Below are 15,950 nucleotides of genomic sequence, written 5' to 3'. Positions count from 1 at the left end.
ATCCTTAGATTGGGTAAGTCTTGTGCTGTTTGTTTTGCAAATGTATATCAGATCCATTAGGGCTGGATTGGAGAATGCCTTGTAGGTTAAGTATAGATCACCTCTCAGTAGTCTGTAGGAAGCCAAGTACAGAGACAGGGCTTTCAGGTGGTCTGCATAGGATATATTATTTACACCCTGTATTCTTTTAGTGTGGAACCTCTGTGGCCACTTCACCTGTTGCAAATGCCAGGTCATGTACATTCTAAAGGGTGGATTGTACCTGATTATTGGTCTCATGAGGGCTGAGTATAGTGGGACTATGATCATCTTAGATGTGGATGCCATGCCCTTGCTTATAAGTTGTGCCATGTAGAAGGATTTTCTCACTACCATGGACACATGGTGATCAAAGTTCAGGTTATTGTCAACCTGACTTTCCAAGATCCTTACCATTGGGTCTACTCTTAGGTAGTGTTGTGATAGTTACTTATAAAAGTACTAAGTTACTATTACTAGTTACTTTTCAGTAAAAGTAATATATTACTATTACTTATTACTTTTCTAAAAAAGTATTATGTTACTATTACTAGTTACTAAAGTAACTCTTTACTTTTACATAAGTATAGTTTTTCAGTTATAATATTGAGATTTACTCACACAAATAAGCACATGCATACAAGTGTATTATTAAAGCTGTATACACAATGATATAATGATGATGAATAGCATTTAACAGTTGAAAAACTCCAGCAGACTAGCCTTTATAGCTGGGCAGCACAGTGGTGCAGTGGGTAGCATTATCACCTCACAGTAAAAGGTTCTCTGGTTCAATTCTCAGCTGGATGCTTTGTGTGTGGAGCCTGCATGTCCTCCCTGTGTTGGTGTGGGTTTCCTCCAGGTGCTCATGTTTCCTCCCACATTCCCAAGACATGCTGCAGGTGGATTGGACATTCTAAACTGGCCCAAGGTGTGAGTGTGTGCATGCATGTGCCTTCTGAGGAAGGTAGGGCACCTGGCTGGCAACTTGATACCGTAAAACTCTACTGCTGCTTGTTCTGTGGACTGATGATCTGCTGTGGTGACCCCTAATAGGAGCAGCCAAAAGGAGAAGAAGATGACTAATCTTTATAGCTAGAGAGTCACAAATAATTAAACCAAACCACACAGCCAGCAGCAGAAGACCTATAAAAACCTATCACATTTTTTATTTTCAGCAGCTAAAAATCGAAACCTGAAAAGAATTTTAAATAGAACATAAAAAATTGTCAAGACAAAAGTTGGTTGATCATGGATCCACCTGAAGAGTCCTGCTTGGTGCAGTGGGTTGGGGTGTTTGGTGTTAAACCAATGAGTGGTGAGTTTGATTCTGATTGACGGAAGTATGTAGAACCAATGCCATTTATTATGTGGCAAGGTAAGGATATGATCTATAACAGGCTAGAATTGTCTCAGTGTTAGGGGGGTGTTTTAGTGGGTGAGAATCCTGCAGTACCAGAGCAGGGCTGGAGTCTGGTCACTATTAGCTTTCACCTACTTGCAGTGCTGAAAAAATGAAATAAATTATGCTACAGACTAATTCTGATTCATAGGTTCATAGTTAGGTACTAGGCTATCGGCCCAAGGGCCTACGTAAGCCTAGCCAACAAGTTTCCCTGGCTTACGCCACCCAAGAAAGTTATTTTCGTGTGCCACTGTTGAGCAGAGACACAGAAGTGATCCCCGGGGTGTATTTCCTATTTCCCATCCACTCATCAAGATTTTTCTTGAAGAGTGCTAATGAAGAACTTTGCTTGACATAGATGGGTAGCCTGTTCCAGAGTATGGGAAGTCTCTGGGACATGAATCTATCCCTCCAGCATGTCCTTTTTATTGTGATGACAAGGTTTAGGTCCCTCGAGCGTGTAGCTCTGAGGGATTTCTTTAGGTGTAGCATGTCCAACAGCTCTGTGTTTCACATAGCTTTATATGTTAGGCAGAGATCACCTCGGAGTAGGCGATATGCTACGAAGTAAAGCTGGAGTTTTTTGAGGCAGTCAGTGTAGGGCATTTGTGAGGTACTTCTGTGGCCTTTCCAGCTGCTGCAGATGTCTTGTGAGGTACATTCCAAAAGGGGCGTTGTACTCTATAATGGGTCTTATGAGTGTCGAGTAGAGGGGAACAATTACCTCTTTTTTCCTGGATGAGAGCCCTTTTATGATGAGGTGTGCCACGTAGAAGGACTTCCTGACTACTGTGGCGATATGACTATCAAAGGAGAGACTACTGTCCACCTGGGTCCCAAGGTCTCTTAGCACGCATTCAGTGTTAAGTAGATTGCTGCCTATGTGGTACTTCATGGGTACAGAGGTTTTACCAAAGGGGATGACACTGCACTTTTTGGCATTGAGCTTGAGGCCATGGCTCTGACACCAGGCATCTGTCTCAGCGAGGCCCTTCTGTAGGATGTCCACACCATTTGGGGACTTGACTATGGCTCCTAGTTTGCAGTCATCTGCGAACTTTGTTAGCCAGAGGCCGTATGTGTTAGCCTGTACTTCAGAGAAGTAGATACCAAACAAGAGAGGTCCCAGGACGGAACCTGTGGTACTCCACTTGTCACTGCTTTGAGGTCAGATTTGGAGTCTGCAACTTTTACAGTGTGGGTTCTGTCAGTGAGCCAGTTGGCAACCCATCTTGTGACATAGGGATTTATACCTAGTTTAGTGAGTTTATCTATAATTCCAGAGTGGTGGATGGTGTCGAAAGCCTTGGTGAGATCTAGATAGTCTGTGTGAACCACCTTACCCTCATCTACGGCTTTGGTGACCGCTTCAAATTAGTCTGTCAGGTTTAGGGGACATGATCTGCCTTTTACAAACCCTAACTGGGTGGGGTCCAGAGTTTGGAGATTACCAATGTCATTGTTTATAAGTTCCCTGATTATACATTCCATAGCCTTGCAGATCAGGTTCGTCAAGCTAATGGGGCAGTAGTTCCCGGGGTCCATGGAGGCTCTCCCTTTGTGGAGTGGGATAACTGTCACTGTGCTCCATTCAGTGGGCACAAAGCCTGAGGTGAGGCTATGATTGAACATGGTACTTAGGTGGGGTGCCATTTCATTCTGTAGTTCTTGTAGAACACAGACTGGGATGTTGTCAGGTCCCATGGATGCTGTGTTCTTGGCTTTGGAGAGTGTGTTTTTTTACCTGTGCAGCCGTGATTACAGGAACTTTGCATTCTTCTGGTATAGAGATGGGCCCTTTAGGGGATGAGGGGGGGTAAAGTTAGCAATGAACCTATCTGCCAGGATGTTGGCAATATCAGTTGTTTCTATATATTTAGTGCCATTGTGCTGTAATTCAGAACAGATCTGAGTGTTACCATTGAGATTCTTGACATAGCTATAGAATGCCTTGTGGTTGTTTTTAGAATCAGTTGTGATTTTGTTTTCGTAACTAAGCTTTGGAAGATTTTATGAGCAATCTCAGCTTCTTACTGAGGCTGACCAGGGAGCTCCTCCAATCATGGGATTTTACTCTTTTTTTGCAACAGTTTCTTTCTTCTGTTGTAGAGTTTGTTTATGGCAGGGGACCACCAGATGGGCTTCCTTTTTTAGAGGATAGCATCTTGGTTCTGTTAGGGATTGCATGATCCATGCACTCATATAAGTGCTTATAAAGTGCATTTGTGTAGGATTCATCAGTCGTTCTGCTATTGTCCATCAGCATGGGTGTCGTGACGTTTGCCACTTCTGTCTTAAGAAGCGTGAAGTTGGCTTTGGAGAAATTTTTTACGGTGGTTTCCCTAATGGAGGTTGGGGCGGGATGTGGATGTCTAGAGTGATTAGCTTGTGGTTGGATCTGACCAACGAGGAATTGACCTCTGATGTGGAACACCGGTTGCCCATGTTGGTAATGACCAGGTCTAGGATATTGCTGCCCCTGGTGGGGGTGTGGATAAGTTGATCCAAGGCAGTGGAATGTATGAATTCCAGAAAACGTTCAGCACAAGAGTTGGTACATGAGTAGTTTTCCCAGTTAATGGTGGGATAGTTGAAATCACCCATTATTAGGTTGTTAGGTTGTGTCCTAATATTTTCCAGTGTACCAAGAAATGAGGAGTGGGAATCCTGGGGCATGGTGAGGGATCTGTAGCAAGCTATAGTTTGGAATGCAGTCTTGCCCAGAGTTAGTTGCAATTTGGTAATCTCGGTTGCATTATGCTGAGCAACTAGCCTGGAGGTGTGGATATCCTTAATGAATATGGACATGCCTCCACCTTTAGTGTTTCGGTCCAGGTTAGGTGGCCAAAAGGTATGGTATGAATTATAGCCTGATAATGCAGGGGTACTCTCTGGATCCTTGAACCAGGTCTCTGTCACTGCACAGATGTCGATGTTCTCCATTTTAAGGAGTGCCTCGAGTGAGTGCTTTTTGAGGTTTGGACTTCTAGCATTGAGTAGCATTACCCTCAAATTTTGCTTGCTTGTACCTGTTAGGGTGGTGAATTTGTCATTTGAACCTTGCCTAAAAAAGGCACTATAGCGGTGGCAAGAGCCTTAGCCAGTATCCGGAATCCCAAGGGCAACAGGTGCAGGCCATCTCTGGCAAAACATTGTGGTTTGTCGATCATGTCATCCCAGTCATATAGATACTGGATCCCCTTAGAATGACACCAGAAGCTTACCCAATTGTTGAAGTCAATCATTTTTGTCCTTGTACTGTGGTATCATTCTGGGTGATGGTAGGATGCTACTCAGGGCTAGGGTCATACCTGCCTGTGCTCCAAGATCAGACAGCTTCTCCATGTCTCTTTTCATGTAGTCCAGGGAGGTACTTCTCAGGTCATTTGCACCAACAGGGACAATGACAAAGTCATATTTGTACTTGTTGTGGAGTGACCTGAGTATGTGCGTTATGTGGTGGATCCTGGCACCCAACAGGCAACTGACAGTAACTTTCTCCTTGTTTAGCCTGGTGAGTGGAACATCAGTATGCCTGACTGTAGAGTCACCTATGACTAGAGTGTTGAGTACATTGTTATGCCTTATGGGCTGTGGTTGAGTGGCACACTGAGTTTGTGGGCTTTGTGTCATTTGGGTTGTGGTGGGGGGGGTGGAGGTTGCTTGTGTTTCTGCTTTGGAGGTCCCAGTTGCTCGGGCAGATTTTTATTGAGAGCCTTCGCAAATGTAGGTATGTGTTATGTGTTTCTATGTGTCTGTTTTGGTGGTGTAGGTTTTGAGGGACTATATGATGAGTGTGGTATGGTGCAAGTGTTTACCTTCTCCTCTTGACTGTCTAGTCTAGTCTTGGGTGAAGAGAACTTTGCTTCTAGTTTGACTATATAAGCGCATCTCTCACAGGTTGTAGTGTTTGGTGGTAGGAGGAGAGGGTTGTCTGTGTACATGAGGCAGATGCTGTATTGCCCCAAGATGCCCAGATTCATCAGGTAGACAGGAGAAAACACCGGGAGCTGACCCTTAGACATGCCTGGATAGGTGCTTATTTATTAAATACTAAAATCTGTTTTTCTCTAGACAAGTGAGGAAAGTTGAGTGCTGTAGTAATTTGTAGGTTATTTAGTGCTTACAATGAGTTCGAACAAGTGCTGAGCTCAAAGAAACATATTTCAGTGCTTAAACTAAAAAACTGGCTCATTCTTAGAAACTAAATTAAGCTAGAAGGCTTCCCTCCAACACAGAAAGGCTTGGGGGCTCAGAAGCTTACAAACAGTCCTGGATACAGCAAATCTGTATCTGGACTAGACTACTTACAGGAAAGGCAGGAGACAAGCTTAGAATTTTTTTTTTTGTAAAATGGAAAGGGAAAGGAGGAGCAGAAACTAAGTGGGTAGGCCTTCTCAAATGTTCTGCCTGGATTAGGTAGAATGAGGTAATGACACTAGACTGGGAGGAGTGTCCCAGATCAAATTTACAGTAGGGGAGGGCAACTGCAAAGCCACCAAGTTTAAAAACACGATACCAATAGGGTACCAATAGGGATGGAGGGTGGGAAACAATATGTTACACTCCTTGGCAGGAAATCAGAACAAAAAACCCAAACAAATGCTTAATAAATGTAGACAATTTCCAGTCAATACCTCACACACAGTGAAACTAGCTAGAAAAGTATGCAGCAGACAATAAAAGTACTATAAATAACTCGCAAAAATAAGCAAAAAACAGGATACTTAATGTTATATATTACAGATCCGAGTTTGCTCAGTGCCCTTCCTCCGATTAGCTCAGTGTGAAATGACAGAAACGCTCACAAGTTAACTTCTTAGGCAACAGAAAGTTGAAACCTGAAACAACTTTAAAAAAAGCTTGAAAGAACCAATGAGGTGTTTACTCCAAGCTGTAGTCCAGGTAACCCCAATCAGCCAATGACCACAAACAATCCCCTCTCACTGAAATGCAGTATTGCTTTGGTTAAACTAAGATGGCCTTGAACATTTACTCAGACACACAGCCTCCACAAACAACTAGGCCAAAACACAAGCCTGAATATGGGCAATGCTACAAATACCCACGCTACTTAGGTAGAAAAAAACTGCAGAAATGTTTATCACAGCAGAAAAGCAGCAGTGAGCCTTTAAATGAAAGTTTTAAACAGATAAAGGAGCAAGGAGACTCTAGAGAAAGCTTTTGACTGCAAACAAGTTATATGATGCACTCCTTGGCAGGAAATCAGAACAAAAAACCCAAACAGATGCTTAATAAATACTTTCTCTATGAAGCCAACATACACTCTTCTACGTTCTGAACAGGAAGCATTATATGTTACCACAACAGCATTTCCCCACAATAATATTGAAAGATTTTCATTCTTATCTAAACCATATCATGTAGTGGTATTTTCAGCCACTTAGAAAGTAAAAGCAACATATTCTGTAGCATCAGAATGTTGTTGCCAGTAAGGACAGGTACATATTGGGAAGTTTCTTAATTATGTTCTACATGTACTTTAGTACCATATTTTATTATTTATTTATTTATTTCACATTTGTTAACCGGGTTAGTCCAACTGAGTTTGCAAACAAACCCATTTTCAGTGGAGACCAGAGGAGAAAAGCCCCTGCAAACATAAGTAAAGATAAAGTGACAATATACAAATATTAAATAACAATCGCAATACAAAATAATTGTAAAAAAGCATGCCTTCGTTGAAGGTTGGGCGTCGGGCTGGCAACTCAACACCATAAAAACCAACTGCCAATCATTAGCGGACCGAAGTTCCGCTGTGGTAACCCCTAACCGGGAAAAGATAAAAGACAAACAACAACAACATTAACTATTTGCATTGCATTAATAGTAAGCAACCCATTTTCAGTGGAGACCCAGAGGGAAAGAGCCCCAGCAAACGTAAGCAAAGATAAACATACAGGACAAAAACTTTTAAAAATAATGCAAATATGAAATTAATTATAAAGAGAAAAACAAAAGAAAAAAATTATGAACATTAAGGGTTGCACTGATAGTGGTGTAAATTTACTACATATAAGAGTAAAAACAAAAAGATAATCATTGTTCAAAAGTAGGAAAATGTACAGACATTGATAGGAAGTGGGGGGAAAAGATAAATAGTGTGGAAAATGGGAGGGGGAGAAAAAGGAAGGGGCTATAGTAGTGCCTCTTCTATCCTGTTTATACAGTATGTACTGAAACATATTAGAAACCACAACTTGTATATAGTTACAGTACACACACAAGCTCAACTTATGTCAATACATTGCTGTTGTGTATCCGTCTTGTGGTATTCTTACAAATGCATGCTTGTGTTTGGTACCTCATTCACTGAAGTGTAGCTCATCTGCATGATTTTATGAAAGCACACTAAATGCAATTCAAATACTTACTTCCTGTTACTCTTTGATACTGTAGAGTTCCTGTTGTTGTCTTCTACAGACTTAATCCTTGCTTGCTGTACAGTGGCTGTACAGCACGTCATTCTGTTAAACTTTATTATTTAGTAGATCACAATATGTATTTGTGGTAATAATCTCAAGAAAATGTTCACACTGTGTCAGCTACATGCTATGGACTGATTGTTCTTTGAAGAATTGGTTTTGATTCTCTGATGACTTGATCTATAAGTTTAGGAGTTCTCCATTTCATTGCCATTTCATTTTGCAGCAGCCATGTACTGTACCATGCAGTTATATTACCTAGCAGTTATAAAATTCCTGAATATGATGATATTTGTTCTGTTCATTGTGTAATACAATTCTTTGAATTCTTTGTATGTTCTTTTTCTTTACAAATGTACCATAAATTTATACACCATTGGAGATTTTCCTGCTAGCTCTCTGCTGAAAGCAAGCCTTTTCTAGCTAGACAGTATGTTATCATACTAACTATATACATAAATACTGACTTCCTAAAATATTCTGTCTATAAGTGTGATCACTTGTGTTGTTTACTTTGGCCCAATCATTGTAAAAACAGCTGTATAAGATACAAATCCTTACAAAGATGTTTATGGTATCACATCAGTGGAAATACTTTACCAATGCAACATTATTATGAACATAACATGTCAGCTGAATATTATGCGATACAGTCTGACTTCATTTTAGATATCTTTCAGGATGTAGAAGGAGGCTGTAATGAACCTGCTGGATTTCACTTCTTAAAGACTTTGCAGCACATATGAAAATTGAGATTAGAATAGCTAAGTATGATTGGCTTGTTTGCACACTGTAAAAGTTTCATCTTATTTATATCTGCTGGCTATCCAGCTTCCCTTTGAACTCTAAAATGGTTATTTCCTTATACCTTTATGAGTTGTCCATGCGTTGTAAACAAATTTATGATGTGGAGTTGAAGTTACTTTATGTAAAACAGATCCAAATTTGACATTCTTGGCCCTCACTGTAGATGTTCTGCCTAGACCTTGCTGTATTAATTTGACATTTGAGTGCTTATACTCTTGTCTAGTCATGAAGTACATTTAAATCAACTGCAACTTATCAATAGTGAGCTGATATGTTGTTTTATTTCTTGCTTATAGGTCTTTCTGGCAATCCGGCAGATCTGGAGAAGAGAAAACAGATTTATGGGATGAACTTCATACCACCAAAGAAACCCAAGACATTCCTACAGTTAGTATGGGAAGCTCTACAAGATGTGACCCTGATCATCTTAGAGATTGCAGCCATTATATCTCTAGGTCTTTCATTTTACCAACCCCCAGGAGAAGAGAGTGAAGGTAAAGATGTGCGGTGATTACCACCATATCTAATGTCACTTTTGAAAGGACACAATATGTTGTGTTAAAATGTAAAAATGAACAGTTAAAATATGTAAAAATCATAAAATCAGTATGTTCCTCCCCATCTTTGTCAAATAATAAGTGGAAAATGGCACATGTAACTGTTGGATTGTTGATTTATTGTGACTTGCAAAAATAATGCCTATGTGAGAAAATGCAAATATTGGAACAGAGATTACATTACAGGTCACATGTGTATAGGGTAACCCATATAAGTATGTATTTCTTGATGAAGGGGAAGGATAGTAATGATAAAAATGAGGTGCAAAAGACTAGAGGATGTAGGATGAAGCTGGAAAGAGAGTAACTGAAAGGAACATGAGAAAAAATTATTTTGTGGAATAGGTGGTGGCTGCATGGAATAACCTTTTAGAAGACACAATGAAACTTCAGTGAATTCATCCACAGTGCTTTCAGACAACTCATCAAACACTGGCTCATTGAGTGCTGGCTGTCAAAACTCTCATTATGAGTCAAATTCACTGAACTCTAGTTTGTTGAGAACCCTACTCCTTGAGAGTTAGGCTTTCAGATCAACACCTAAGAACTTAATAAGCATTTCTGAATGGTGGCAACTCCTCTGCACCTCTATATGGGGACTGTGTCCCACATGACCCCTGCTAATTTTATATACAAATTCTGAGATCACAGTCTTACAGAGAAAGAGGAAAAGATTGATATTGGCATATATCCCCTCCATTTGGGATAACATACTAATTTAAGTGGGTTGACTCACAATTGTTGACATACCTGATGAGAGGGAGCTAAGCAGCTATGTACTGATGAATTTTCCTTTGAAGTTAAGGACTGTTCCTAGCTTAAACTATATGAATGCTAGCTTAAACTATATGAATGCATGAGATAAATAGATAGATACTTTCAGTACTTACAGTACTTTCATAGTTTCTCCCCTGGCCTCTGCTGAAAATGGGCTCTGCCCAGTCAGACTTTACAGTCAACAACAACAAATAAATAAATAAATATGGTATTGTAAAACATCACTTTTAACTGTTAAAAGAGTGTGTTGATAAAAACGCCATGGCACATTAAAAATAAATAAACGTATGCCTTTGCAGTGAAAGTATCCACCTTTGTGACTACATCCCCTACTTTATCCATTTCTTATATTCCTTGCTTGAGATGGCGCTGGCAAAGATATTCATATTTACTTGGTTGCTTAGTTTTCCAGCTGGCCATATGCTCATCACATTGTACTAGAACACCCACATCATTGAACCAAAGTATCAGTGCTTGATATAAGTAAAGTAAAGAAGTAAATAGTGTGGGAAGAAATAGCCTGGGAATTGTTATGGCTAGGCTTGTATAGGCCCTAGGGCCAATAGCCTAGTACTAACCTATGAACCAAATATGCCAAGAGCTTTACAGAATTTCAACACTGAAAAAGGACTTTCCCGGTAACCAGATGTAAAATAAATAAAATGGTAGATTTATAAAATAGTGAATTTGGAACATCCATTTTGGCTGGAATTTACATTACAAACTCTAAGCTACAGTGAAGTTGTACAACCTCAGCGTAGGTATATTTAGTCAAAGGCTATGATAATCGGAGGCCCCTGCAGCAAGGAACTAGATCTGTCATGCTTTAACTAAAGTGTCAGCATTTTATCAGTTGGTATTTTGGAACTTAGTTTTCTGTGCTGCCTGTCAGGTCAGCAAACAGCATTTAAGTGTTGGGAGAGGGTAGCAGTAAAACATCTCTCTGCCATCCTCTCTTGTCCACTGTTCTACTGTAGCATGCATGTATTACTCATTTATCTGTCTGTAAAAGTAGCTATAATACCAGTGACAGCTTTATAGAAAGTGCATAGAGTTTTGAAAATTGTCTTTGTGAAACGTGAACAATTAGCAGTTTAATTATAGAATTTATTAAACCTGAAGCAGTGTGCTTTCTCAAAGATGTGTGCAAGAACATTCATTTTTTTTAAATATCGGTGTTTTGTTTAGAAAACATACCTGGTGTTATGGAGGATAGCAGGACATGATGGTGGCAATAAACCTGGTCCTAGTCTCCCAAGGAGGGTTATAGTTTGTCTTTTCTACCCACTTTAATAAAACTATTCACATATACTTGATATGTATCAAAATGTTAACATGGAATAAAACCAATAGTATAGTTCTGGATAAGTCATGTTGCAATATCTAGATAACAACATAAGGCTGCAATGAATGCATATTCTATTATGAAATATGTGAACTTCACTTTTTTGCCATCTTTTAAGTGATACTTTATCTTTTGAGCTTTCTTGAAATTCTGGGTTTGTGAAGTCTGCAGTTGAGTAAGAGTTGTCTGACATCTCACACATCCAATGAATTTTTGAGAGGTGGGAAAAGTGGACAGTTAGGCTATGACACTGGGATAGGGCACTGTAAGAGGTGAAGTAGATAAAGCTGCATTAGTTACAAACCATTGACTTATCAAGAGAAAAAAAGATTGCTGGATTAGCAGCTTGGAAGGAAATGAACTTCCCATATGTGAAGCCAAGGAATGAAACATCTAGTGATCCTTTAAGCAAGCTAAAAAGGTTGGCAATGAAATGTCAACCAAAAGGGAGAAAAAAAAACAACACGTAATAAATATTTTTTGCAAAGGGCAGTCCTCCATGCATCCTTTGTGGTTGGCTGTGCCCCCTGTAATGCACACAGTTTCACCATGAGGTTGTATAACATCAGGCACAAAGGCTTGTCCATTTCCTGAAGTCATGTAACCCTTAAACAGAAGTAAATGGCAGTCTTCTGATGCTCGATCTTATTTTTTCTGGGCAAGCAGTCACTCAACATTGTAGTCATCACCTTTGCATAGGGATGCCAAAGATTATTCACATTTAAAAACAGGAAAGGCAGGAAGGAAGCATATGAACAAACATAGATGAAATTAAGATGTATTGGGGGATAGGTACTGTGGCCATTCAAGATGTGAGGAAGCATATGAGCAGAACAGAGATTAAATTAAGATGTATGGAAAGGGATACTGGGACCATTCAAGATGTAAGGAGAGGGTTGTCACAGTTAAATGCCAGTTCCAATAAATTATCAATCTCTTATTTAGTACAGTATTTAACCTAAGCTGCAGTGTATTTTAAGTTGTCAGAAAATCAGTCCTTATACTGAATGTGTCAGAACTCAGAAGGTGTGTTTGGAAGATGAATAATTGTTCAGATAGGGATACAAATATGAAATCCTGTAAAGATCATGTAGTAGAGCAGCCATAAGAGCCAGAGCACATCGACTTAAAAAGGACATGAGATGTTTCTCATGAATGATAGAAAGTCATGACATCATGGTACACACTAGGGGTAGAGAAAGCAACTCCTGTAGTTAAAGACACAATAGATTGTGATGGATGATAAGACCTTGAATAGAACCTTGCAGCCTCACTTAAAGGTCTCATAAAGAAATTCCAGTAGTCTGCATGGTTATCCTGTCCATGCTGGCAAATTCAAGGGAGATGAGATTAATATGAGTGGGACAGATACATTTCTCTGCAGGAATTGCCCTTCATGCCCATATATCCTTTAGGATATTGAAATTTTGATCAGTGAGGTGAAGTCTGTGGCTACTGCTAGGTGCACCTGCCAAAGTAAATTGCTTCTGTGTGCTTTAACTTGCCTATATTATATGTTCTGCATAGCTGAGACAATTAAGGTAAGTAAAGGCTTCTTGAAGCACTGTACAGATGTCACAAAAGTGTTGCCTGCAAGTCCAGTTGCATTTCACGTTAGGGATAAGCATAACTTGGAGGCTAAACTTTTGGGATTTTTTTTTACACCAGCTTGTCCTAAATTATATTTGGATGCACCTAAGATTTTTTATCTGTTTTATTTATGCTTTTGTTGACAGGGTTAGTTCTGCTAAGCCAGTGGCCTCTTTATCTCTGTCCTTAATAAGTGTGATGTGGCTTTTTACATCCATCTGAGCTACCACCAACTCAGGCAGATGGGGCCTCAATTTAGCATCTTATCTGAGAGACTGAACATTTAGGAGTAAAGCACCCCTCTTATGCTGCACTGCAGTGTCAGCATAGAAAATTCAGTCCAAGCATCTAGGCTGGGAATGAAACCCAGATCCTTCTGATCTTTCAGCACCAAAGGCAAGTGTGATACCCAATGAGCTATAACACTGCAAGAGATTCTTAAATGCGTGAGTCATATTTAAGTTTAAAATGGATTTTTTTGTGTGGCACCTTTCAAAAGAAACAGATACAGTTCTGATAAAAGAACTGCATTGACAATACAGACATTAGTCGTAAAAGTTGTCAGTAATGTATATAGCATGATGTGGTTTGACAGTGCTGTGACACTGTCAACAGCTGATATGGTATCTGTGGATAGCAGTGCACCGTAGGGTTTTCCTTCTTTGTTGCTATGGCTGGGTGTGACTTATAGTTTTGGCTTTTTGTGCCATACCAGCTGAGAAAAACTCATGGGCATAAAAAAGCAAGGGCTCTAGTACTGTTGGTGTATCCATTGTTGGGATTCCTGTAACATCAGTTGGGTTAGATTGTCCTGTAGTGTTTCTGTGCATGACGTGCCACTGACTTTGTTTGCACAGGATTTATACTTTTATACAAATATGTCTACATTTTTCAGAGATGGTATGCTGATGTTGTCACTCAGCAATATTCTGTTGCACGTTATCAGTGTTCCAGGGCCATTAGAGCCATCCTTTATTATTTTAGTGTTGGTAATCTTCAGTAGGACTGCCTAATATGTGACTCTTATAATTAATATATTCCGCAAGTCATACATTTATGCATTGCAGAAGAAGGTGCAGCACCTCATTTGCATATCTGTTCGATATCTTGACTCTCCCAGGAATGCAGTAATGTGTCAAGTTTGTGCCTGTCAGTGAACTGCATTGGGTTTTGCATCGGGTTTTGGTATTCCTTTTTTTACCATATGTTGTCTGTCTACAGTTGCAGACTGTTTTTAAGAATCATACGCAAATCCTTTTTGTTTATTTCTGTGTTAGCCCCAATTTTCATGTATGTGCTTAATTTTGCAAGTGTACCTCATTCATGTTTCCTGCAGGCTGGTGCCACATAGCCACACCTTTCTCATCTTGAAAGGTAAATGGGAAACATCCACAGTGTCATAACATTTTTGTTGTTGCTGAACATTATTTTTCAGCTTGGGTTCCTACCTTGCTTTACCCCATTTCTTTGACCAGGAATTCATGACATGGCACTGATAAATTTCATGCCACTGGGGCCCCTGTACATTACACCTCTCAACTTCCCGGTTATCTCCTGCCTCTTAGTGATCATAGTTTAGGCTTAAGTGAGTGCCAGCACATTGGTAATGATTTGATATATGTGCTTTATTCCAGTACTGTGCAGAAAAAAGTTGACATTAATTTGAAAATAGTAGCTTTCAGAACGGAATACACACACATATAAAAAGCCTGTAAGGTGAAACTGGGGTCTGTGAATGTTTTGGAGTCTTATTAAAGCAAGTTGGAATTACTGTGGTGCTAGTTTTATGCATTAATTTTATGCAGTTTGATATATTTAGTTGTGCATTTGCTTTATATTGCAACCATTTTGTTTTAGATTATATATATATTTAGATATATTGACATTTACCATGCAGCACTCAAGAGAGTTGTATCAGTTTTCTGAGTGTGTCCTTTAACACTTGATACAAATGAATGGTATTAACACCACTTCATATTAAAAGTAATGTAAAAGGAACAATTTACTGGCCCGTAGCAGTATGCATCCTAAACAGGTATACAATAGCATACTAAAGGGCCAGATGCTAAGGAGTTCCAAGTTACATACCAGAGAGGAGGACTTTTAATGACTAATCAATCTTTGGCTTGTCAGTTTATGCAAAGACGGTCTAAGAAAAGGGAAGTGCATAAATGTATTCAAGAAGTAACAATGCTAAGGAATACTGATGGTAAACCATTCTTTTCACGAAAGAATGGAGAGGGTACTGCAGATGTAGTTAATGATGGAAGCAATCAATGTATGAGAGTTGTATTGACTTATTCAAGTAATATTTATAATGTTTGTGACATTATCAAGGATAACTGGAAGATCCTAAATTCTGATAATACCATTAAGGAGATAGTGGGCAATGTTCTGCTTTTCTCCTTTAAGAATAATAAAAATCTTAAACGTTTACTATGCCAGAACACATTGACTAGTGATCAGGTCTGGTCTAATAGAGTGGGTACCTATCCGTGCAGGATGTGTGCAAGCTGTAAGCTTATTTCTACGAATCAAACTTTATGCACCACAAATTTATGCTGATTGTAAGACCAGGCATGTGGTGTACGTTGCGTGTTGCCAGTAGTGTGATTGTTTCTACATTGGCAAAACTAATAGACAACTGAAGGAGAGGATATCGAAACATGCCAGCGATATCTGATTGAGGGACCATAAGATGCCATTAATGAAGCATACTTCTACTAAGCTACACTTTTTTTTTCTATTTCTTGGTACATCAGGTTCTTAGAGATAATGTTAGAGGTGGTGTAACCTTACAAATTAAGTTAGCTGAGATGCACTAGAAGGTAACCCAAGATTTGACACACCCCCAGGCCTGAATATGCCTTCCCTTGAAACCTGCCTTGAGAAGGCGTAGACTTAATTGATGATGGTGACTGGCTATGAGTTTATTTTAAATGGTGACAGACGATGAATGGGTTAGATCTGAAGAAGGGTATCATGAATACCTGAAAGCACTCCTC

At 39.5% G+C, this 15,950-nt stretch overlaps 1 protein-coding gene across 6 annotated transcripts in view; it reads left to right on the top strand.

Annotated features, from left to right (window-relative positions):
- The window catches only part of LOC122809137 (plasma membrane calcium-transporting ATPase 3), a 4,021,470-nt gene that overhangs the window by 985,274 nt on the left and 3,020,246 nt on the right, over positions 1-15,950 (top strand). For all 6 annotated transcript variants that reach the window (XM_044080406.1, XM_044080412.1, XM_044080407.1 and 3 more), the window contains one exon: positions 8,973-9,170. In XM_044080406.1, coding sequence (XP_043936341.1) covers positions 8,973-9,170 — 198 coding nt within the window. The remainder of the gene's footprint in view (positions 1-8,972; positions 9,171-15,950) is intronic.

The sequence above is a fragment of the Protopterus annectens genome, chromosome 8.part0 (genome assembly GCF_019279795.1).
Source record: "Protopterus annectens isolate FY-2018-M chromosome 8.part0, PAN1.0, whole genome shotgun sequence".
In the NCBI taxonomy this organism is placed as follows: Eukaryota; Metazoa; Chordata; order Ceratodontiformes; family Protopteridae; genus Protopterus; species Protopterus annectens.
This window is presented reverse-complemented; position numbering and strand designations above follow the sequence as displayed.